Source organism: Crotalus tigris, unplaced genomic scaffold (assembly GCF_016545835.1).
Source record: "Crotalus tigris isolate CLP2741 ecotype Arizona unplaced genomic scaffold, ASM1654583v1 scf7180000018354.2857554, whole genome shotgun sequence".
Taxonomy (NCBI): Eukaryota; Metazoa; Chordata; class Lepidosauria; order Squamata; family Viperidae; genus Crotalus; species Crotalus tigris.
The window spans coordinates 330,837-355,830 of record NW_024096961.1 but is presented as its reverse complement, the minus strand read 5'-3'; the positions used below and the strand labels follow the sequence as shown (position 1 = coordinate 355,830).

The 24,994-nt window shown below is 38.4% G+C and overlaps 1 protein-coding gene and 1 long non-coding RNA gene across 2 annotated transcripts in view; one reads left to right on the top strand and one right to left on the bottom strand.

Moving 5' to 3' along the window:
* The window catches only part of LOC120311350, a 67,325-nt gene that overhangs the window by 17,257 nt on the left and 25,074 nt on the right, over positions 1-24,994 (bottom strand). The window lies entirely within an intron of this gene.
* Positions 364-5,765, top strand: LOC120311349 (insulin-like). Its single transcript, XM_039350721.1, has 3 exons — positions 364-475; positions 3,375-3,577; positions 5,541-5,765. Exons 1-3 carry the CDS (start codon positions 414-416, stop codon positions 5,666-5,668), a joined length of 393 nt encoding a protein of 130 aa, XP_039206655.1. The 5' UTR covers positions 364-413; the 3' UTR covers positions 5,669-5,765.

Sequence of the window (24,994 nt, the reverse complement as noted above, 5' to 3'; positions counted from 1 at the left end):
GCATCTTGTCAACAACTTTGTCCTATCACTAGTTGATTAGATTAGCTGAATGTGTTAACTTGTTTGCTGTTCCTTAATTTTGCCCTTCAGAAGCAGCTGGTGAGATGGACAGCATGGTGGTCATCCCAATCAAAGCATTGCCAATTGTCCAGCATTAGTGTAACTGGACAAGTTTAATAGCCCTATTATCTCTCCTGCTAAAAGGGTCACAACAACTCAAGGCAGAGATTCAGTGAAGCAAACACAGGTTACTGGTGAAATGAGATGGAAACAACAAGCTGTTGTTACTATTTCCCCCCCTCATCTTTAAGACTTAATGTGCTTAAATCAGCAAAAATAAATAAATAAATAAATAAATCACCATGTTGATCTAGTAAAATCTTGTCTCTCTGGATTATAAATATGGCAAGGAGATGAGACGGGAGTTACATATTCCCCTTAACTCTGAGCATCCTTGCACTGTCATCTTGGTTTGGTAAGTCTGCTCTATTTTGCCCTCAAAAGTTTGGAATTCAAATAGGCATGCAATGTATTTCCATGAATGCATGGAGTTCAGAGAGATTCTGTGGCTTTCAATATGGAACTGAGCTGAGAATTTTTGAAGTTTGTGAGCATATTCAGAGTTCTTGGGATCTGGAAAAAATAGGTACTTTCCAGTGATGCTAGGATAGGAAATGGAGGAAGGGAAAGAAATTGATCTTTTAATGATAGGGCTTATAGAACTAATCATAGCACACTGAGGGAAGAATGAGTTTTATAAATTGATTTGCTTTGTACTTGCTGTTAGTTCTGCATTATCCAAGCAGGAACTCTTACAGAACTCCAGCAAAATGAACTTTGGTTTCTGTATATTCCTCACTTCTTAGACTCTCAACCAATCCATAATCCAAATCCTTGGTTTAAATCTCACCTTTGCCATTCATTTACGCATTAGTGCTTTATTTGTAACAAAATTAGAACATTTATAACTGGAAGTGTTGTTTCTTTCTTGCCTTCCACTCCCCATTTTCTCTCAGCCTTCAGATCAAATCTTTATTGGGGTCATAGAACCAGCAATGGAGGGTGGGATGTAGACCTTAAAGAGCATAGAGGAGCAGCCTTAATTCTTAATGTTAAATTTTAGTTTGAATCAAATTCCATTTCTCCCCCTCAGCTTTTATTAAAAGTAGCCAATGTGAACCTGTTATGACTGTGTTCTGCTGTTGGGTGGCTGAGCACTTCTACACAGGCTTTGGCACTGCTCCTGGACTATCCCAGTGTTGCTTAGATTGGATAGCTGAGCTGATGTGCATGAATTAGGAGTTTTCCCATTTACTTTTTAGAGTGGTAGAACTGGAATGGTGTGGAGAATTCATGCCTTGTCCCACCTCCCACTTCCTATCTCTTTACTTCTCTCACTTCCTCACAGTAAGTGAGCAAATGCTATCACTAGTGCCTTTCAACAGACTTAAATAGATAAACCCACTCTTATCAGCCCTCCTTTGTTGAATATGTTTTGTTTTATTCAAAAGGATTAACAAGGATCTTTGGTGAGAAGTAGTGGGTGGGGTCTACTTTAATGGCTGTTTTTCCCACAGTATTAATAATCACCCAGATGGTGTTCTTTGCAACAGAAAGTTACTAGCTTTGAGACCTGACAGGTAAGGCATTTTCCAGGATTTTCATTTTTTCTCTCTCTCTGAAAATATTGGCAGTGTTGAAGTGTTTTCAGAGTTTTTTTATGATGTGGGACAGCTTACTTAATTCGATACATGTGGTATGAGTGATTTACTGTATAATATGTTAGTAAATGACTAGTTAATTTATCCACTAGGAACTTTGTGGAATTTGTAGTCTTATTTTATGTGGAATGAGGTCTAGGATTCTACCTCATTCTCAATATTGCGCCTATATTTTTATACCTATCTTCAAAATTGCTATGGTTTAAAAAAGTTTGATGTTATTTCTCTCTATTAACGTTCCTATTTCATCCCGGTCCTTGGGAAGAAACTTGGATTAGGGTTACCACATCTAGACTGCAAAAAAGAGATAGAAAACTTTTTAACTTTTTTGTGCCATCAACTGGTTGGCCAGATTTTTGCAGCCCAGATTTGGCAACTATCAATCCTTTTGATTTTTAACTTTTTTTTTCTACCTGGCTTCTTTTACTGATGTATTGCACTTTTTAATATATGGTTTTACGTTTTTCTGCTTTTAACTGTACACTGTTCAGAGTCACTCTGGGAATTAGATGGGCAGTATCTAAATTTGATAAACAAATAAATAAATGAGTGAAGAGCACTTCGCTCAGTATGCTTATAACCTAGTTCTCTTTAAAAAAAAAAACTTTATGATGCATAGCAAAAAGTCCCTGTGCTATCTGAAAGTCAACACTTTTCATTTTCTCCCACAAGAAGAGCCTTGTGAGGTAGGTAGGACTGAGAGGGTGTGACTGGCCCAAGGTCACCTAGCCAGCTTTCATGCCTAAGGCAGGACTAGCACTGTCCTGTCTATATAGATTCTCAATCATCCAGGTCATGGTTGTCCGAAGGTGCTTTTCAAAAGGCAACTGGACTTTTTTGGGGAGTTTTTGTCCTTGAAAATGTTTCACTTCTCAGCTAAAAAGCTGAAGAATTGAACTGAAGCTTCTTGGTGAAGTGAATTGTTTTCAAGGAAAATAAACCAAGAAAGTCCAGTTATCCCAATTATCTCCTGTTATCCCAATTGTCTAACCTTAACCACTAGAAAAAACTGACTATCTCACCCATGTTTTATCTTCATAAAATCAGATAGTTGGAAGGGGCTACTTAGACTATCAAGACCAACATCCATGCTCAGTCCATGACAGAGGACTATCCAGTCACTACTTAAATATATTCAGCTCACTATCTCCCTGCGGAATTAATCCCTTCCACCATCCAATATCTCTTACCTTGGAATTCTCCCACAATTCCAACACAGGCTGTTTTTCTACATCTTAATGCAAGTTTGTAAAATATTTCATGCACTTCTTTAAGATCATGTCATTGAATTTAAACTATGAAATAAATATGTCATAGCCAATAGCATTTTACCACTAAAGCTTGCCCACATCATATAAGGGAGGGCATAGCAAGTAACTCTTCAGTAGAGAAAACCCACAACCATTCAAGCAACATGCAAGAGGGCAAGTTCATTGGGCTGTGAATGGGAAGTAAAAGGGGAAAGGGAAAGAAATTGTACCCCTTTGTAGTTGCTAGGATGTTGTTCCTTATGCACCAGTCTACCCTATAACATGAAGTGGCTGGGCAATTGTCCAGAGACAGCTGCAGCATGGAAAAATAGGGAAGGTGGCAATCAATGTTATCCTTTTTTATTCTAAAGCTATGTTTTTGTTGGATTCTTCCTTTCCAAAGTTTCAGCTACATCACCATGGCTCTTTGGATCCGTTCCCTACCTCTCCTGTTGCTGCTGGCTGTTTCAGCTCCTACAATTAGCCAAGCTGCTCCCAACCAGCGTCTATGTGGCTCTCATCTAGTGGAGGCCCTTTTCCTTATATGTGGAGAGCGGGGCTTCTACTATTCTCCCAGGTCCCGACGGAACATGGAACAACCATTAGGTAACTTCTTTCTAATTTCCTAAAATGCCCTGTCTGTAGTATGACCTGGTGAATTTGTTTATAACTCACCCCCTGGTAGACAGATGGTCTTAACTAGTAAGAAAAATAGATAAGGGTGCTTATATATCAAGGATTGCTTTTGAAAACATTAGTTCCCCCATCCAGTCAGAACACGAGAGGGCCTACTTTTTAGTAGCCCCCAGACAATGAAACAAGCTGTCTCCAGAGAAGCTCTGCTCCAACCCTCCCTACCTTCCAGGAAGCACTGAAATAATTTAGTTTCAATGAGATCTTGACTCATAGGGTGGCTGTTGGCAACCCTCTGGTTCACCATTATTGCTGCCTATTTCAGTTGGGTTATTTTAATGTCTTTTTCTTGTTGCGATCCTTTCTGAGTCTTGATTGATTGGGGCAATCTATAAATATGGTAAATAGGGAAATATACATCCAGAATCTGGCAAACACTGCTCATAGACAACTTTAATTACCCAGCAAAATAATTCAGGAGAGGAGGCTATGAAAGCAAACTTCCCAAATTAGTTCTTCAATGAGTAAAAAATGGCATTTGGCTTCTTTCTTTCTCTCAGCCTTTCCCCTTCTAGATGTATTGGGATACAACTCCCATAGACATGGTTGGGGATTGTGGTAGGACACTGCTGACCAATGCATTGAAATGGGTTTGAAGTTAGGAAATGCTATTCCCTCTGTTTTAGCCAGATTGATTCTTGATTATTCCATTGTTAAATGGAGAATGGAATAGAGTGATATCCAAGATGCATACATCTCCTAAGTGGCATTTTCCATTTTTTGTCAGTGAGGCATCCTCCTGTTCATGGTCGATTGTTGCCAACTTGACAGCAATTCTCCTGTTATTTTTGGTAGCCTGGAAATAATATAGTGCTACTATGGCAATAATAATGTAACTTAACTGTTTTCCTGAAAAGTCAGTAGACAGACCAAGAAGCATCCCTGAATCAAAAGTTCCACAAGGAGTTTGCCAAGTGCTGCCAAAACCAATGCATCCTGCTGGGGAAAAAATATGCATCATATTTCTCATTTCAAATGCAGAGAAGAAGCCTAGTTCCTTCTTTACACTTCTTTTTTATGCAAACCATCTTGACTTATTACTTGTAGGCACAACATGCTAAAAAGAAAGCAGACTGTCATGTAGCATGTAAGATGAGAAACACGTCGATTATTCAAGACCCTCATACTACTGTACATTTTTATTTGTTTGGAGATAGCAAGCTAGGACAGTGATGAATCTGGGAGTTTATCCGTGGCAGTGATGAATGGAAAATAACAGCCCCATCCAACCCTGGAGATATACTCAGTTTCCCGATCTGTAAAATACTAATCCATAGTCTTTCCACCTTGTTACTATTTAGCTTTGCTTTATTGTTGCTAGCTAATCTCAGTTGAAAGTGTGCAGTGTGGAACCAGGATCTAAAACACCCAGCTCAGTTTCAGTTAACTGACTCAGAATACAATAATCTAGTACCAGGACAATCTGATAGCCATAGCAGGGACAAGGCAGGTATATCCCACAAAAATTCCCCATACATTTATCACACAGGAGAATAGGGAAGTTCCTTTAACATTAACTTTTGTTCAGCTAGGAGAAGGATGAAACTGTCAAAAATAATCAATAATATTCAACCGAAACTCAGCCCAGTGGTGGGATTCAGCCAGTTTGCACCACTTCAGCAGAACCGGTAGCTATTTTTTTGTTGCCCAGACTCAGAATGGACTTCCAGAAGTGGCATCCACACAGAGAACTGGTTGTTCACATATTTGAATCCCACCACTGACTCAGCCCCAAATGCAGCTGTGGGTGGGAAAGGCAGAGACATTATAGCATCAGTTGGGGATGCCAAATGGAAACAGAAAGTCCAAATGAATATACCTTCTGTTGAAAACACTTCAAAGGTCCATCTAATGTTGGTCTTCTCTTATTTGGTAGTGAATGGTCCTTTATCGAATGAGGTGGAAGTACCACGCCAAGAATTTCAGAAAACCAAGAGAGGAATTGTGGAGCAATGCTGTGAAAACACCTGCTCTCTCTATGAGCTAGAGAACTATTGCAACTAGAAGAAAGAAACTGGTCCATGCAGGAATAGAGAAAAAAAAGCACTTTTGCTACTGCACCTTTTTAAGTCATTAAATAAAAAAACCCTATATGAATCTATTTAAACAGTTTTTGCAGTGTTTTGTCTATGTTGCATGCTCTCTTTATGTTTGATTTGTTTTTAAATTATTTATGGGTTCATATCTTTCTTTCATTGGATTTTAAAGTTCAGAAGAAGGTAGTGGTTGCCCAGCTGAGAGATTGCTTGCTGGCTTCCAACATAGATATGGAGTACTCCTGTCTGCAAGAATTTTTCTATTCATTTCAGTTAGTAGATTTGATCTTCCCTTTTATGGGGAATGAAAAAAAAAAAATCCTCACACCAGAAGTGTCTGGATCTCCAGATAAAGATATTTTTGATCCTCAATTTTCAAGAAGAGGGAAAGGGACCTTTTATGGGAAGTTATACTTGGTATTGTTTTAAAGTAACGAGATTTCTGCACAATGAATGTCTTCCAGGTTTCTATAAACTATTACTTTAAATGTTCCATCACAAGATGTCCGACAACACACACTCAGATCCCAAAGGTACCAATATCCCTTGCTGTCCTGGAAGCTAATAGTAACAGGAAACTAGATGGATTAACCATTTGCTCATTTACATGAAGGAGAACTTGCCTTTGTGTATAACCTGAGGTAACATTTCCAATGACAATTACTCAGATACATCTGGCCAATCTGGATGCTTAAAGTGATTAGACAAAGACAATACCAACAGCTGTCAGGCAGTTTTAGTTACATTCCTAGCATATTCCAAACACACAAATACCACAGGGATGAGTATGTTATTGATGTTAGGAAAGCAAAGTTTTAAAATTGGTCTGATGATGATCACATAAGAATATGTGGGGCAGCTGCAGTTTAATAACATTCTCAAAGCCACTAAATACCTTTCTAAGCATACTTGTCATTCACGTTGCTAATTTAATCCTGTTGGCCAAAATAATAAATATTTCAACCTCATAGTAGTTTTCAAAAGTCAATAAAGGCACAGGGGAGGACACCCTTTGCTTTCTAAAATGTATTTGGCAACCAAAAATTGGTTGGGGAACAAGGGAAGAAACCAAAAGCAAAGGTATAGTAGCATCAGTGTATCCATGTGTTCCTGATAAAATGGAATGATATATCATAGAATAACAAAAAGAAAGACAGGTTCATTACTCTGAGCATTCAGAATGATTTATGCACCAAAGAAAAAAGTGTAATTGTAATGTCTCTTGCTTTTTTTCTTTTTGGTGGATTGGGAGTTGAAGAGATCTAAAAAGATGGCAAGTTCTAAGAGTCAACATGGACATTCCTGTGTATCTCCATGTTGCAATTTAGTGTCTTCCAACAAAGCCTCAAGTGGTCCATGTATTGATTTTTAGCACATGCCTACATTCCTGTGATAATTGTTCATCTTTCAAACATACACCCAAGTAGAAAGCCAAGCTATCGGCCTCCCCCATTGCATTTTTGTCTTTTTGCGGTTGGCAATTGACTCCACTCTGTCTGGAGAAGGTAAGCTGAACCAGGGACACCCTTTTGGCTAGGAATAAAGACCAAAAAACAACAAAAAAGTCAATTCTTTGCAGTTCCAAGTCTTTGTTATTAATCTTGGTCCAGTAGAGTCACCTTCAGTCTTGACAAATTACATACCATTCATCCTAAGGCTACCTAAGCACTTGCATTTCTTTCATGTTTGGCTAATTCTGTATACGTAGATCTCTAAGCAATTAAAATTTTCTGTGTATTAGTACCAAAACATAAGGGGAAAATCATAATTTTAGCCTGATCTATTGATCTGGGTGTAATTACAAGAATTTTTTAAAAATATAATTGTTTTTGTCAAATATAAAGGATGTATATTTCAGAAATTTTTAAACTTAGCTGCATTTGTTCTCTTTTTCAGCCCTCTCCCCATCCTGTAATGAGGTACAAGAGAACAGTTTAGCATTCCAGGCAGGTATTAAGAGCCCAAAAGTTTATTTTACGTACTTCAGCTCAAACAATATTGATAACTTGGCACCAGTTACTTCTGACAGTGCTGGAATCTGAACTGCTTGAATAGCAATGAAAGTACTCTATTCATTTTACTGGTGTACAGAGCAAAGAGCCAAATGCATTGCAATGATGGGAGGAGGTAGTAAATGGTCACATGGATCTTTATCCTACTTGCATCTGCATTGCTTGGTTTTGGTTGCCAGACCTCACTGGGCACGTGCGCTTCATTCAGTTCCTTTACTGCTAAACCACTTGGAGATTTCAAACCTAAGGAAGCCAATAAGAAGTACTTTCCTCCAGAGGACACTGGGATTCTGTGAGAAAAAGCACTAAGTGGTACAGTGTATCAGTTAAAGGATGGGGGGGGGGAGTACTTCCTCTGAAACTGCTGAGTAGGTTTTGTCTCTGAAGAGAGAGGAAAGAAGTATAGATTAATCTGATGGAAATGGAAAGGATGAAATAGTTGTTGCCAGCTAGCATTCCCCCATTTAGGGAGAGATGCCAGGAAATATTTTGTTTTGTTCAGCTACTGTAAAGTTCATAGATTCCTTCCTGGGTAACGTGCCTTGTAAAATGGAATGCTCAAATACTTCATCTCAAAAGGAGACTCCTGGAATACAAGACGCCCACTGAATTATCTGGGCTTGATATCATGCAGAGCCACCAAAGGTTTCATTCAAAACGGTTGATGGGTATTTTGTTCCTTTTCAGTTTTCCCAGGTAGGGAGCTATATAAACGTTTTATGACATGACTGAGATGTCTGTCCCTCTCATGAAATATATCATGCATTGCACTATTTTCGAGAGCTCTGCAAAGTATTCATAAAGATGGTGGCAACACATTGAAGGACATACAAAGCATTTCTTTTCGTCCTTTTAAAGCAGCCGTGTCATTTGTAGGCCTCAAACAAGTGCTTAAGTAGCTACTCATGGTTCTCTCCACAAACTTTTTGTGCCTTTTGAGCACTATCAAATTAATTGCAAAATGATGGGGCTGTAACTTTGACTTGTGGAATGATCCAATGTTGAGCTACATGAGATGATGCAGATGCAAAAACAAACTATATGTACCAGGATAACCTGGAAATTGGACCAGGATAACCTGGAAAAAAGGAGTTAGGTTTTCTCTTTGCACTTTTAGTTGAAATCTATTTTAGGGCTTGCAGTACAGTTGTCATTGTTTCTTACCTATGAATGATTTGAAATTATGGCACTGATTTTCAACCTACTGCAATGATATATTCAGTCAGGAATTTATGATCCCATGAAGGGTATTAAGAGGCTGCAATAGATCTCTTTGCAACGAGTTGACGTGCCCTGCTTTAACTGCTTTAATCTGTAGATGTAGATATGGTCAAATAAAAACATGGAAGGAAAATGAATGGGTAGCAATCAGAATCCAGGTTTCTATTAGTTGTAAGATACACATGACTTTTAACATTACAACCTGCTTCACTGGGATTTAGAACATTAGATATTTATGATTGCCCTATGCTCCTGTTGTAAATACAGATGCTATACTGACTTAATTCTTTTAAGTACACTGAACAACAAGTGCTGCTACACAAATGAAGACAAGTTTGGCCCATGGTATTTGGGGTCTGAGACAAAGGATAAAACGACTTCTCCTATTCATTTTAGAACTGTTGAGTGATAATAGAATCCTGCTTAATGCTTCAGCAACTAAGCTGGCTATGCTGGACCAGCTGCAGCACATTCCAAATTCAATCCTGATCACTACAACTCATTAATATACCCTGGTTCCAGCAAACATTTCATTCTAGTAATAGGTCAACCTTATTCATGGAGATGCATGAATATATAAACTTCTGCTATTTATAATCTCTCCTAACTTATTACTTTACAGTCTCCATAATTTTCAGGCATTGTGACAAAAGAATTATGGGATTTGAAGACCAAAATAGCTGGAGACCAGCAGGTTAGAGAAGACTGATTAATGTTATATTTGCACTGAACTGGGGATAGGAAGCATGGCTTGCAAGTTACTCTTATTTATTTTTTTTGTAATATTACTATTTTGCTAGCTACAGGTTTCCCCCCCTCTGATACTCATTCTATAGTTGTTAAACTTATGCAAGCCCTAAAAGAAAAAAAAATGCTGGGGAATTTTGGGAGGGCTGACTTTCAGATAAATCAACAGGCACATAGAGATAAGTAATATTTATACCACTCAAAAGAAAAAAATGAAAAAGCTAAAAAGGAAACAAGAAGAGCATAACACTTCTTCACCAGCAATTAACACCTAGATAAATGGGTTAATACTAGACCAATGGTCAAGCAGAAAATAAGGAACTACCAACTCAGACAAATAGTAAACAATAGCCTAATTAAGAAAGCAATCAAAGATGTAACCATTGAAGATGTTACCTAGTTGGGTAATGAAACAGCTGCACTAAGTAAGCCCAGAAAGCTCAATCAGCCCATGTCTTCATTTTGCTTAGTTTTTCTCTCACATCCATAATATTTTTTCCATTTCATTTCATTTCAGGTTTCTTATCAGTTATAGATAAGCTATTAGTTCTTTATTAAGGCCCTACAACACTTCATATCTGATTCTAAAAAGATGCTTCCTTGTGAGCCAAGGTGTGAACATTGTATCTATTTGTGCTTCTTTAAATCAAGCACATCTTTTCTCAGGTTTGTGTGGTAGCTGAAGAGGGTGGTCATGTTATCCTAGGAAAAACATGGATGCTTTGATGAATTGCTGACAGATGCTATGTTTGTGCTCCAGCACTTTCTGAAACACTTCTTTGGAATCAAATCTGAAGTGCTGCTTTGCCCTGTTCTTTATATATAAACCTCTGATCTTGTAGCTTGGGTTTTCTTCTTGCCATAGCAGGTGGAAAAATATATCATGGTTTTATTTGTATGACATTCATTTACAGAAGAAATAGACAGACATATATGTGAAGAAAACTATCTTATAATGAAATGTCTGCAAGAAAACAACCAAGCTCAAAGAATATCGAAGAATCCACATACAAAATATTGAATTTGATGTATTACTTCTTACATTTCTCAAAATTAGAGCCTATTTTTACTCATGTCTGAATTTACTCACTTCTGAATAAGTAGTCTTCATCTTGAATATGTATACATATTTTGTGCATGAGTGTTCATACCAAAGTATGGAGTTTCACGAGCAAAGCTGCCTGTAATCTGCAGATTCCATCTTAGTTTTTATATCCTCCATCTTCTTCTTCCAACAAAATGTGGGTGAAAGACACAACAATATTTCTATCACATTCAACACCGAGACTAAAGGAATGTGCAGGAATGTTTTAGAAGGCCGGAGGTTCCCTCCATCATCTTTGAACATACATAATGTGGCTGTAAATCAATGTGTTTGTATCTTTTCTTTGTGCTACTTCTCTTTGCTATTTGAAGGGACAATCGCCACATTATTATTACCGCATATAACACTGTAATGAAGTACTCAGAGATGAGAAATGAAGGAAAATATTATAACAACAACAAATCTCCCACTCAGTTTTTTTTTAAAAAAATTATAATATGCCAAAAGTGTTCTTCCTCTTCAGAATACCTTCTGTTTCTCCGCATTCAGAGGATATTTTAGAAAAATGAGGTATTCTTTTCTTTGTATTGTAAAGTGAGATTCTACCAAGGAGGCTTATTACTAGTGCTGTTGTTTTTCTGTTACATTTCTTTCCACCCTTCTGTGCCCTTTGTTGCTGCCCATGTTTCCTGATCTGAAAAAGCATTGTTGAAGGAGTTCCCTTGTGTGGTGTTCTCTTGAGACATCACTAAAACTTGGGAAAGTAGAGAAGCTGGTAAACTCATTTATCACATAACCCTTTAAAATGGTATTTAAAAAAAATAATAGATCCCAAATAATTGTTTCTCTAGTGGAGAAATCAGAGGTTACACACTCCCCACTGTGGCTTGTGCTCTGCAATTTAACCACTTTGTGTATCTTTAAAGGGAAAAAAAGATTCAAATTTACATCATTTAGGCCTCTGCCCACAGAGATGCTTGATTAAAACATCACAGTAGACAATCCAGTATTTTCAAGTTTGTGTTTATTATTTCTAAACTTTGATCAGATTAATTGTAATTAATGGAAATTTGAACTCAACAGCAAAGTATTTGGATGAGAGAAGCTTGTCTGCCTTCTCCTTATAATGATGATTCACATCACAGGAGAAGATCATCATACAGGACAGAAAAAATACTATAGATATGGCTTTTGGAAGTGATATTCCCCCAGATGAAGTGGACCTGTGAATCCCACAAGTTTTATTACAATTAGCTGGGTATGAGAAACTTGCTACATTTTTCTTAAAGGTGGAAAACATCCTTCTCAGCCAAATCTGCAAGCAAGTACAATTTCAATTATAAAATTAGGATAGAGATTCATATTCTAGATCAAGGGTGACAAACTGCTGGCCCGCGGGCCGGATGCATCATGAAGAAACCGTGCCCACCCCATTGCCGGCAATGGGGAAAAAGCTCCAATACATCACACAACTTCACGTGATGTCGTGAGTTTGATATGTCTGTTCTAGATGATTACTGCACTAATAATCAGTAATAACATAAACATCAAACAACTTTCCCATCTCAGTGTTTACACATACCCAAGTTTAGGAATCCAATTTTAAATTGTGGCCAATCTTAGTTAAATGGTAAAATACAGCTAGTTCTAAAATGTTTTATCAGAGCATTATTTCCTTTATTAAATAATAGCTTCACTGAAATGAGAAAATAGTTGCTGTCTAGAGTAATGATGTGGTACACCAAACAAAAAGATTGCAAGTGTCTTATATTGATGATAATCATCTTTTCTGCTACGTCTTGAGAGGAGAAAGGATCTTGACCAAGCATAGCTGTGAGGTTATGTTAAAGGATACATCATGGCAATAAAAATGATGATATTGTATTGTCAGAGAAAGCCCAGCAGTCTTGCTTAGAGTGACCTGCTCCCTATTGGAAAGCAAGGGTCAACAAAAGTTGCCTATCTGTGTAGCTGATAGAATTGTTCAAATCTGCTTAAATCTGAACACTCAATGAGTATATTCTGATTTGATGACAAAGGGATCCATTCAATCTTGAGAACTCAGAAGAAGTGGATTGGCTGTTAAAGAGTAGCACACCTGGCTCCTTTAGAAATTTGGGAGGTGGGGGTTGGGCATGACTAGCTGGATCAGAAAAATTGTCAGTGCTTCTTGTTGAAAGAGAGGGGTGTTAACTACCTTCAAAGAGATAGTAATAAGATTAGTTTTGTCATCTCTCATAGATTACTGTTATATATTCTGTATGGGGCTGCCCTTGAAATCTACTCAAAAGTGGCACTTTATAAAATGTAGCAACCTGCTTGTTTGCAAATGACAGCTCTTATTTACATATAACACTGGTGCTGTGGGTATAATTCAGTGCTATTTAAAATTACCTCCAGGACAACCTGTTTTAGTAGAACATAGTCCACAAATAATGCACTGAAAGTTTTTAAATTCTTATCCAAAACTGATTCAAGGAGAGCCAGTAGCCAATGCTTCTCATTCGCCCCAAACGTTTGGAATAGCATCTCATGGAGATCATATAACTTTTTCCCACCTGGTATTTAGGAAAGTGATAAAAGGAGAACTATTTGAAAGAAATTTAATGTTTGATGTGCTTGTTAGTTGAGAACTAATTATAACTACAATAATAGTAATGACTTATGTTATATATTATACATTATTATAAGGCAAGGTTGTTGTCATTTTTCATTGTAAACTCCCAAGAGTTCTTAGGAAATAGAGTAGTGTAAAAAAACTAACTAAATAAAATATATTATGACTATGATTTCTTTTTGTTAATGTACGTTGCAATGTGCAATATTCAGTTATTACTCAATGTAATTTTTCTGTCTTTCTTTTTTGAAGGTATGTATCTCAGGATGGGAACCCCACACTTTTCATCATGCAATGGAGATTCCAAAACAGAAGTATGTAGAACATTCAGTTATCTCCAATCTGAGATTGCTAATGCCTTTGCATGTTCCTATGAAACCATAGAGTTTCTGGCCATTAGCTCCTAACTGATGAGAATTCCAACTTGTCCTGGCTTCCAGGAGTTTCTCTCTCATCATGAATTGAAATCTCCATAGCACCCTGCCATTGTTCCCCTGTTCATTTTGGTTGGTCCAGTGGGAGGCTTTGCTGCTTCCCTGCACAATTCTTGGTGCTTACTCTCCCCCCCCCCATTGGGAAATGGAATGAATTGAGGGAAGAACAAGGAAGGAGTCAGGATAGTGATTCACTGCCACTCAACCTTTCTCACTGGTCAGTTAAAGGAGAAGTTGCCAACTAGAGGAGGAGGGAAGGTAAGGATACATGAGGAATGCTCCTTATTTTGGGACACTTAAGCTGATGACCATGTGAGAGGAAGGAAGAGAAGGACAGGAGAAATTCTCTGAGAGAGAGAGAGAGAGAGAGAGAGAGAGAGAGAGAGAGAGAGAGAGAGAGAGAGGGACTAATTTATTCTGACTCAGTACTGCTTTAAAGCTATTTTGTGGTGGCAGTAACACCAAGACAGCATGCCTGGGTAAAATATCTTGGCTTCGCTAATCTTAAAACAAATATGCCAAGGTCTCATGCCAGTGGCAGAGGGCAATTTGAAGGGAATGCAAATAAAGGCTTAAGTTCATTCATACTGTTTGCGCAGAGAGCTTGGAAGCTAATCTGGGGAGTAAGATTTGTTAGATGGAAAGCTTCAGGCTGAGGCATTGTTAGCATTGCCTAGAAAGGCCAGAAGTCCTGTTTTCCTCATCTGTATTTGCCAATGCCCACCAAAGGTAACTTCCTCAAGTTTCTAGGAAAATAGGTTGAATCATATTTACTGGTCCAAATACTGTATAGGAGTCTCTGTTGACTAATGCTGGTCCTGACAGTAGAGAGGTGGATGAAATCCAGGGTGGATAATAAAAACCTTCCATTCTGGACTTCTCCATTTGTAAAATTATTAAGGTTGGATGCATTTCCAGATAAGGCCATTGGTAAAAGAATGATCCCCAGAGCTATACCTAGAAAGGAAAAGGCAGGTTTCCAACTCTCTTTCAAATTTACTAATGTTAGCCTGTTGGATTTCAACTTGGACCAGAGAGAAATCACTTCAAATTCATCCCTAAGACTCAATTGGATAATTGCAAGATCAGCTGCTTTCTTCCATTTGGAATTACCCATTTTTAATTCAAATTAATTTCCTTTAAGGAAGCATGCAATAAAAAGTACCAGTTACTCTTCTGGTATTGTTTCTTCTCCTTAAAAGTTACTACTAACAGGAACCTCTCTGTGTCTGCAAGAAAACAGGCCATTGCAAATGACAATTTGGGTTTTGGTGGTGATTGCTTCCATCATAGTGTTACATAAGACGATACACTTTCAATTACTCTTGTCTGTTCTGGTGCTTCTTCTAACTTATTTCTTAAGAAAGCTTAAGAAAATTTCACAAGAAATGAGAAAGTAAGGTACTCTATGTTTTAGTTCAAATTAGTCAATTTGTTTTAAACAGTCTAATAAAAGCATATCACAGAATCCTGCAGGCTATAGTGCAGAATATCATTTAAGAATAGCAATATAAACATGTTGCTGCTTTAGGGAATTATGGCCATAGTGAAGGGTTGAGTTGGGATTCAGCTTCATTTGATGATCAGGTGTCATCCCTTCAAATCTACCCATTTCCTTCCTTAGAGAATAATTATTCACCAACAATGTTTCACCTCAGCAGTGATCAGTTGAAAACTCTGACAGGAGACAAACTTTTGGGAATTTTCTACCTGCTAGGGGGAAAAAAAAAAGAGAACTAGGAAGAGACCACCAATTTTTGTCAAGAGGAGGAAACCACAATTGTGGATATGCTGGTGAACCTCTTTTACTACCCCAGAAACTGAGAAAAGCAGCACAGAAGTTCCTCATGTTTGTCTGTCCCCATCAGCATGTGGTCTGGCAAGAAAGAAATTCCATCTTCTCTATTGCCCACAACTTCACAGACCAATTTGCCACGCTTAAGGAACAGAAATAACTGTTGTACACTATCCAGGTAGCTGGATGAGCATTATGAGATGAGGTCTGCAAAATGCTAGTGATTTGGTGGTGGCATTCTTATAGAATTAACTAGAAAATCCGAGGGAGAAAAGGTTGACTCCAAAGTGCATTGCACTTGTGACACACTCCTAGTCATTTGTCTGATAATAGCTTCTCCTTGTTCTATGCCACAATTGGGACATGTCAAGATTACATTGGACAGAAACTGTTGCAATAGCTCAGTCTGCAACATGAATGCTACAAAGCTGTTGGGATAAGGTTAGGGTTAGACATGGGCTGTTTTGCTCACCCCTTCTCCAACCTTCCTATGGCCTGTGTCCAAATACTGGAAGGATAGGATTCTAAAGTCCAAAGCCCATCAGAGAAAATGCTCTGCCAGCACTGTTTTTCTTTGAAATGATCAATGACCTCACTGCAGGACACTGAACATACATCTTGGGTGGCTGCAACACTTCTGTTCTCTTTGCATTTTTCAAATTACTCAACCACGTGGCTTCAGTAGCCTTCTTGAGAGGCTGTGTTGCAATTCAAGCAGCATCTCTTAATAATAGTGGCACTTGCTGCATTTTTTTTTCTTTCATAACTTTCCAGTTTCCCCTTTCAACCCCCCCCTTTCAGAATAGTATACTGGCTGTTCAGATTCTGTGATCCAAATAAACCCACATCAAGCCTCTTTGTGTAATATTACTTGTTTCTTATTAAAAGGTTAGATTTCCATCCTTTATCCTGAACTGCTCTTTCAGTTCTTTCCAAATCTGGAATAGTGTTCGAATTAATGGTTAACAAAATATGCTAATAGAAGAAAAGCATCTAGGTAAAAATTATAAGGATTAGAAAGATTTTAGGAGCAATAGACTCTAAGAAAAAAATTTTTTTTTTAATGGTGAGGTTTTGTTTCTTGTTTTTGTCTGTCACTGAGGTTTAGAAACTTGCTACATTGAAAATAAAAATTGGTAATCAGATCATGGGCATTAGATTACATTTTCTGTAAAACTTTACCTGTGGGCCATTTTAGAAGGTCAACAGTTCTCAGTTCTATGACAACAATTCTATTGTTAACACATACCTATATATAATCATCTTTTTGAGGAAATTGAGAGGTGTTACTGTCTTAACTTGATTGGTGTATTTGCAATTAATTGCTTAATGTAACCCTTTTGTTCCAATTGTTTCAATGCAACTCACTTCACAAATGTTTAGATAAAGCCTTTTATTCATCTTTTGATTATGCAAATGCATAGTAACAGCAGAGGGCCTATTCAGTTTGAAGATGAGTGCTAACAGCTTCGCCAAAAACAACATTTAGGGTATCCTATGCATCCCACTGAAAAAGGTCTGGCCACGAGGATTACAGCAACACATACATCTTATTATCCCAAATTATCAAAAGAGACAGACAATTCCTTCAACGAGTTACTCTGTTAAACTATCTGGATGGATTTTTTTTTTTAAAAAAATATGTCTCTAGTTTAAATTTGAATTCCCCTTTGAGGAATTCTTTAAAACTGCTCTGAACATACCTCAATCCAAGAAAATACAGTCTGCCTCCTCTAATAGAATAGCATCAGTTTATAGCACAGAACTGTTGAAAAATAAATTAGAGGCTTGTTTGAGAGGTTAGGCACGATCCCAGAAGGGAAGACCAAGACATTCTTGAATTGCCATCCAAGCTCCTACAAGGCTGTGCCCATCGTATCGCCTGAAAGATTTTGCCTTATCTGAGTCAGATTGTATGATTAGATTTATAAAGCATTTTCTACTCCAGAATGCACACATGGAATGACAACATTAGTGTTTGTCCACAGCATTTTCTCAGTCACGAAAATGTCTTATGCCAAGATGTCTTTTTTTCATAATAAAATCCTCTTCAGGATGTTATCTATGATGTGGAATAACCAGTCTTTAAGCAACCTGAGCAGATATTAAACAATTGTTACCCAGATCTTGCCCAGTTGCATGTAAGCATGGCATGGACATGCCCTAGCCATCCCTGATGTATCCTTAGTTCTGTGTCTAAGCAATATCTGAGGCAGGTTTTTTGGTCTTACTGTAGTGTTTTTCAACATAAGCAGCTAACAGTTACCAATATAATGCACTACCCATTTTTTTTTCAATGGAATTGCCAAGTAGCTCTTAGAATGTGGACTCTATTTGCCACTTTGTCAACACTGGGTGCCTGAAACTACAGTGTTTCAGATTGATTTTGAACATGAATGTACACTGCTTCTCCTCCAAAAGGTCATTAAACCTTTATTCAACAACAGCCTGAACAACAGGCATATTGTGTGTTGGAGGGAGGGGGGAGAAGATAAGATAAGATAACCTAGTCATTTTTTTACTGTGGGCACAACAGCACACATCAAAAAATGAAATTTAGTTGCCCGCTCCCAAAATGAAACACATACATGACACACACCTAAACATGCTATATATAACATATGTATAGACCCACACCCCTACATATGCGACCTGTTGCTTGGGCAGCTTCTAAACCTGGGAAACATATGGCAAAAGCAGCCCCAATAACAGTTCATAAGAACAGTGCAGGTGATTGTCCCACGAAGATGGAGAGGGGGGGAGGGAGAGAGAGAGAGAGAGAGGGAGGGAGGGAGGGAGGGAGGGAGAGAGAGAGAGAGAGAGATATGGTGCACTCATCTCAGAAATTTGGAGACTAAAAAGCCTCCTCTCCTCCTTCTCTTTCTGTATCTCTAAGGTCTGGCAGTTGATCCCCAGGCTGGGAGAAGTGACAGCTGAAACAGGGTATGTGTGACTGCTGATCGGTAGCTAAACTCATAGGGATATCTATCTGTCAAACCATCTCCAATCCCAATAGTGCTGTGACTGTCTGCTAGTTTTCCCACTGGTGCTGATGTTGAAAAGCAGGGATGAGGATGGCTTTGCCTGCATAAGAAAGTCCTGGTAAGACTTCATTCCAAACCCACCAATAAACTTCTCTCCAGAAATCCAGTGCACACTTAGCAGTTATCTTCAGAAGTTTAAGGACATGGCCCAGATAGATAAATAACATGTACTGATATAGAAAAAGTTATATATGTGCAGGAGACCAGCCAACAGTAGAGCACAGGGATCAAGCCTGCCCCTTCTTTCCTCCCTCCCTCCCTCCCTGACCTTTCTCTCTTGCCTTTTTTTGCATCAATGGATCTTTAACTGTCCTTCTCTTGGCTATGAAGATAGGCATCAGTGTTTGGGCAACTTTGTTCAAATTCTGTCCAATTTTAGATCCTGCTTTTCTACACTCTACACTCCATCCTTAGAGTTCCCTTGCCATAAGCCAGGACAGAAGTAATGGGGAATTAGTGATGGGGTCTGCAGATTGAGTACAGAAGATTACACCAAATATTCCTTGTGTAAAATTTATCACTCCAAAAATAGGTTGGATTTTAAAAGGCATAATAACCAAACATTTAGGCTGTTTCATATAGCAATAATAGAATGCCAAACTCTCACCGCTCTGAAAACCTGAAGTTTGGGTGAGGATCTCTTAATGATTAGTAAGCAGGCTTTGCTTTAAAGCTGGCCTAAAGTTGCCATTCCAGAGGCATCCAGTAGATGGAGGAGTTAACCAAAAAGAATTCTGTCTTGAAGACATTGCCCTAGTAAACTGCAATAGGATCTTCAATCTAACAACTGTGCCATAACCATTTTGAGTTTTGATCAGTAGCAAATGCGGAAGGACACAGCACAGGGATTTACTTGCCAGACAGAAATAAAAGCCATCCTTCATCAAAGGAAAAACATGTTGTTATTATTGTTTGGTTGTTTTTTAAAAGAGCACCCAAAAATCATAGGAAGGACCATGACTAGCCAGCTGGGTTCAATAGTTTGGATCTTGGGTTGATTCCAGCAGTGGTTTTGATTGTGCAATCATCCAGCCTCCAACATGACATTTTATAAAAAGGAGGGAATCCATTTATAACCCTCCCTTGTTTTCCCACTTTTAATCCATTCCACTTCCCAAGTTTTCTTCTGTCTTTTTCTCTCTTTTTTTCTGGTACTACAAAAAAAAAAAAAAAAAAAAAAAAAAAAAAAAACCCACTGAACATTGAACAGACTTATTTGATTGGCAGTGCCAGGAGCTGTCTGTCTGGAAGCACTCTTCTTAACATGTGCATAAATCCAGACTGGTGCCACTGTCTATGGATATGCTCCAGCAAAGCAATCTATTTGCAGGCTTGAAAAAAAAATAGTATAGTCTTCATGCAGGATATCAAACATCCTCTCTTCCTTTCTCTCTCTCCACCCTTAAATCTAGAATAAAGTACTGTGACATAAAGTAGCACCAATTAATCTTTGAAACTAGCAAAGGCTGAATAAGTTTGTAAGTAGGGAGGGGATATGTATAAGCAATGTGGCTATAGTAAAAAAAACTTCTGGAAAGGACAGTTCTGAGTGTCCTGTATGGAGGCCTATTATATTTCCTTGCACAATTGATGGTTAACCAATGTCAGAGCTGCATCTCTGCTGGGTCTGAGCATTCAGACTTTCTCTGCAGGCATGACTGATGCCTCCACTGGAGTGGGATACAATAAGGCATATTTGATCAAGATTCTTTACTCAGGCATTTACCAGACAAACCTTGGTAGACAAATCAGAGAGACAGACATAAAGGCTAGTAATTTCTACCTTAAGCATCCAGATGGTTAAGGCCAGACTTTCTTACACAGGTAGTGCTTGACTTACAATCACAAATTTCTGTTGTAAAGTGAGACATTTGTGAAGTGACTTTTGCCCCACTTTACGACCTTTCTTGCTACAGTTGTTAAGTGAATCACTGCAGCTGTCCTTGGGCAAAATGGCAAGCAGGGACGGGGGGGGGGGGGCAGGCTGAGGACTGACCATTTGACTGTTTGTAAATTAGAGAGCAGAAGTCGAAGGAACGAATCCAAAAAGCCTTGGAAAGCAGGGATCTTGGTTTGTTTCTTGCTACTAAGCCTTTTTGGCAGAAAAGGAAACAGTAGCAAAGTTAGAAGAAAAGGCAAGCAGATGCGCTCCAAGGGGACTGAGGTGAAGTGGTTCTGCTGAAGCCCTCCTTGGGGACAGAAAAGAGGGCTAAAAGGAATATTTGCCCTTTTCTAACACCCCAGCTGAACTGGTCTAAAAGGTACAGGCAGTCCTCAACTTACGACCACAATGGAGCCCAGAATTTATGTTGCTAAGTGAGAATTTTTTAAAGTGAATTTTGCCAGTTGTTAAGTGAATCAATCACTGCAGCTGGTAAGTTAGTAACCCGGTTTTTAAGTGAATCCGGTTTCCCCATTAATTTTGCTTGTCAGAAAGTCACAGGAGGGGATCACATGACCTTGGGACATAGCAACGGTCATAAGTATGAACCGTTGCCAAGCATCTGAATTCTGATCATGTGATCAGGGGGATGCTGCAAAGGCCATAACTGTGAAAAAGGGTCACAAGGCACATTTTTTCAGTGCCATTGTAACTTCGAATGGTCACTAAATGAACTGTTTTAAGTTGAGGTCTACCTGTAATTGCCTCATGGTCAGATGGGTGGAGGAAGAACCAGATGGCAATTTGCATAGCAGTTGGACATAAATGGCACCTATTGATATAGCACCCAAAAGATATGTGTGGCACGAACACCAAGCTAATTTGCTGTTTGGTCTAGTGCAGGGGTAGGCAACCTTGGCTCTTTTATGACTCGTGGCTGGCTCAGGAATTCTGGGAATTGAAGTCCACGAGTCATAAAAGAGCCAAGGTTGCCTACCCCTGGTAGTGATTAAGGCACCAGGCTAGGAATCAGGAGACTGTGAGTTCTAGTCCTGCCTTAGCCATGAAAGTGACTGGGTGACTTTGGGCCAGTTGCTTTCTTTCAACTCAGCTCACCTCACAAGGTTGTTGTGGCGGGAAAAATAGAAGGAAGGGGTATTAGTGATGTTCGTCACCTTGAGTTATTTATAAAAATAATACAAGAAGGGTAAAAAGAATTCTAATAATAGTATTTTTTTTCAAATATGATTATATTTAATAAGGCCAAGGGATGTCCATAGCAAGGGTTCCAAAAATGTCAAGATGGCTGCCATGACTGCAACCAAAGTTCTACCCCTTTTCTCTATATATGGGTTACAGCAACTGTTGCAAAGCCTTTTTGCAATTGAACAACATATGAATCACAGAAATAAAGATACCTGCAGGCCACAGTTATAACAGTTCTTCTTCACAGCATTAACACCTCTTCCTAATCCCTTCAGAAAAGTTGAACCTGCTGGTTGTTTTCCCTTTCAATTCAGAAGGCTGAAACTTCCATGGTCCAATCTGACTTCCCTTCAAATAATCAACAAGAACCTGCAAAAAAAAAAAAAAAAAAAAAAAAGAAGAAGAAGAAGAAGAAGAAGAAGAAGAAGAAGAAGAAGAAGAAGAAGAAGAAGAAGAAGAAGAAGAAGAAGAAGAGTAGAGTAGAGTAGTAGTAGTAGTAGTAGTAGTAGTAGTAGTAGTAGTTTTGGAGTAAATCTGCTAGCGTAGGAGCAACTACCCCCTCCCCTTTATCTTAACTAAGGAAAAAAACATAAATTATTAGCCTTCTCCCTAATTCATATTTTCAGGATGTGTTGTGCATGTCTAGTCATTAAATGTAACATTTCACTTCAGGAAAGGATGAATTTAACAGGCAAAATGAATGAGAAGCCTTCCTAGAAGTCTGCTTTAGATCAGAAGTTTTAAAAAATGGATGTGGCTTGGAGAAGAAAAAGAGAGCCACAAATCTTAAAAATGATTGGTCTTCCTGTGCCAGGCTCAAAGCAGCTTGACTAAGGAAAAGGGAATGAATAATATATAAGCTGGGCTATAAGTGACATCTTAATTCTGCCCTATTAGATTTTGCAAAAGAAGATACTTTCTTGGAGGCGGAAAAACCTTTAAGATAGGAAGTAGATGAGTGGGCCTTCTTCAGCTTTACATCATATCCTGAACTTTGCAAGATCCATTTGATTACAGGCAGTGATGGTGGGCATGGGAACTGTGTGCCAAGAGAAGAATGTGCTGTAGAAAATAATGAGGCCTTTCCATTCTTTTTCACCAACCTTAAAAATTAGGGTCAGCAGGCAGGACAACATCTTGTGAGACACCTAATCTAGGCTGAAGAAAGAGATGATTCATTCTGGGCAACAACAAGGATGATAACCTCTATTTTTCTGCTAATCTGGTGGGTACAAGGTGACCTGAAAAGACAAAAGTCTATGATCTGCTGATTAGGATTAGGCTGGAAACACAATGATCCTTCACCTCTTTGCTCTTCTGCACATCCTTTGTCACTTCAGCCAGTAAACATCTTTATCATTTGTTCTTCACTGAGAAAGTAAATTTGTTACTGTATTGGCCCTCAGCACAGATCAAAAACAGCAAAAAAAAAAAAGCAAAACTGTACCCTGGAGGTGTCTGTAAAACAATCGTTTTGCGCACAAGGCCGTATTAAATGCTAGCACCAAGGACAAAGGGCAAAAAGAGTAACTAGCAACAACCTGAAAAATGAAGGGATTTACGCACAAGTCGGCAGAGTACTTTAGATAAAGGATACAGCAGATTTCGGAGTTTAATAAACAGAATACAGACAACACTTCATATCAGTTTGCAGAAGCACATTCTGTGACCTCAAACTTTGACAGCAAGCAATTTTTGTAAGAAACGGATTTGGTAAATAATAAACATATCATACAAAGTAACACTGCATCCCTTTTGTGAAAATGTGCCTTGGGCTTTGGATTTTTTTAAAATTGATTGCTCCCAGTGAACTTATTTTTAAAATAAAGGAAATCTGAATGCACATATATGGTAAGTCACTGAAACAATCTGATCAAGGCTTTTTTTTTTTTTTAAAGGTCACATCTAGAGAACTTAGCATCTGTGAAAGTTAGAGGAACAGATGGTAATGTCAAGGAGAAAATCACCTTCACCAAAATCTAAACATCCTACAGAGAGGCCTGGAAAAAATGTGATGTTTTGGAGAGAATAGGTAACTCCCTGACAATTTATTCACTGTTGAAAATATTGCTTAAAGCTACACCTAGACAGGATTGCACTCCAATTTGTGTATTCACAGTGACCCACAAATGGAGACTGTATTCCATAAATTCACGTGGTGGTTAATCATACATAGTCAATGTCTTGCAACCTGAACATTTCATCTCTAGCCATCATTTTTATTTTATAAGCTTTTAAGGGCAATCCAAGAAGTGGTTCCTAGATATAGAGAGAACTCCTTCTAATATAAATGGATTTTTATTCTTAAATAAGTAGCCCACATGGTCACAACTTTCTATTATGCTAGAGGTGAAGCAAGAGAAGAAAATAAACACAAGAACTAATCTCAGAATGGGATTTAGACCTCAATTTTTAGGTCCATCCAGCATAAGCAAAAAACAAGAATATAAGAAAATCCTCTTAGCTGGAAGACCTATATATCAAATATCAGTTTTGAAGTGTGGATATATGTATATGTTAGTCTGTATACATATTAAGAAATGAGAATACAGTTCAAAGTTTCCAGGACACCAATGGCAGCACTTCAGTCTTTCATCTGCTTTCATGCATTTCTGGAGAAATGAAGAGCTATAATGCTCATTCTAAAGGAAAAGACACATCTAAAATAGGTGAAAAAACACAGTGAAAGTCCATGCAAGATAATAGAATCAGATACAATTCATTCTGTAGCTGCTTCATCTTTCATGAGAAAACACACAAGTTTTTTCCCGCAAAGAACCATGTCTGTGTGCATGTAACCTATTATAAAGAAATAGAATAGAATAGAATAGAATAGAATAGAATAGAGCTGAAATGGACCTTGGAGGTCTTCTAGTCCAGCCCCCTTCCACAAGCAGGAGAACCTATACCATCTCAGACAGGTGAATGTCTAGCCTCTTTTTAAAAATCTCCAGTGATGGAGCGCCCACGATTTCTGGGGGCAAGCCATTCCACTGGTTAATTGTCCTCACTGTCAGGAAGTTTCTCCTTAATTCCAGGTTGTTTCTCTCTTTGAGCAGTTTCCAACCATTATTTCTTGTCCTGCCCTCTGGTGCTTTGGTGAATAATGTGACCCCCTCTTCTTTGTGGCAGCCCCTCAAATACTGGAATACTGCTATCATGTCTCACCTATTTCTTCTTTTCTTTAGACTAGCCAAACCCAAGTCCTGCAGTTGTTCTTCGTATGTTTTAGTCTCCAGGCCTTTGATCATCTTAGTTGTTCTTCTCTGAATTTTTTCCAAACTCTCAACA

Excerpts from the sequence above, each read along its gene's own strand:
- LOC120311349 (XM_039350721.1), top strand. The coding sequence starts at position 414 with ATGAGACGGGAGTTACATATTCCCCTTAACTCTGAGCATCCTTGCACT. Across the intron at positions 476-3,374 it reads TGCACTGTCATCTTGGTTTG|TTTCAGCTACATCACCATGG; the intron begins GTAAGTCTGCTC and ends TCCTTTCCAAAG. Across the intron at positions 3,578-5,540 it reads GAACATGGAACAACCATTAG|TGAATGGTCCTTTATCGAAT; the intron begins GTAACTTCTTTC and ends CTTATTTGGTAG.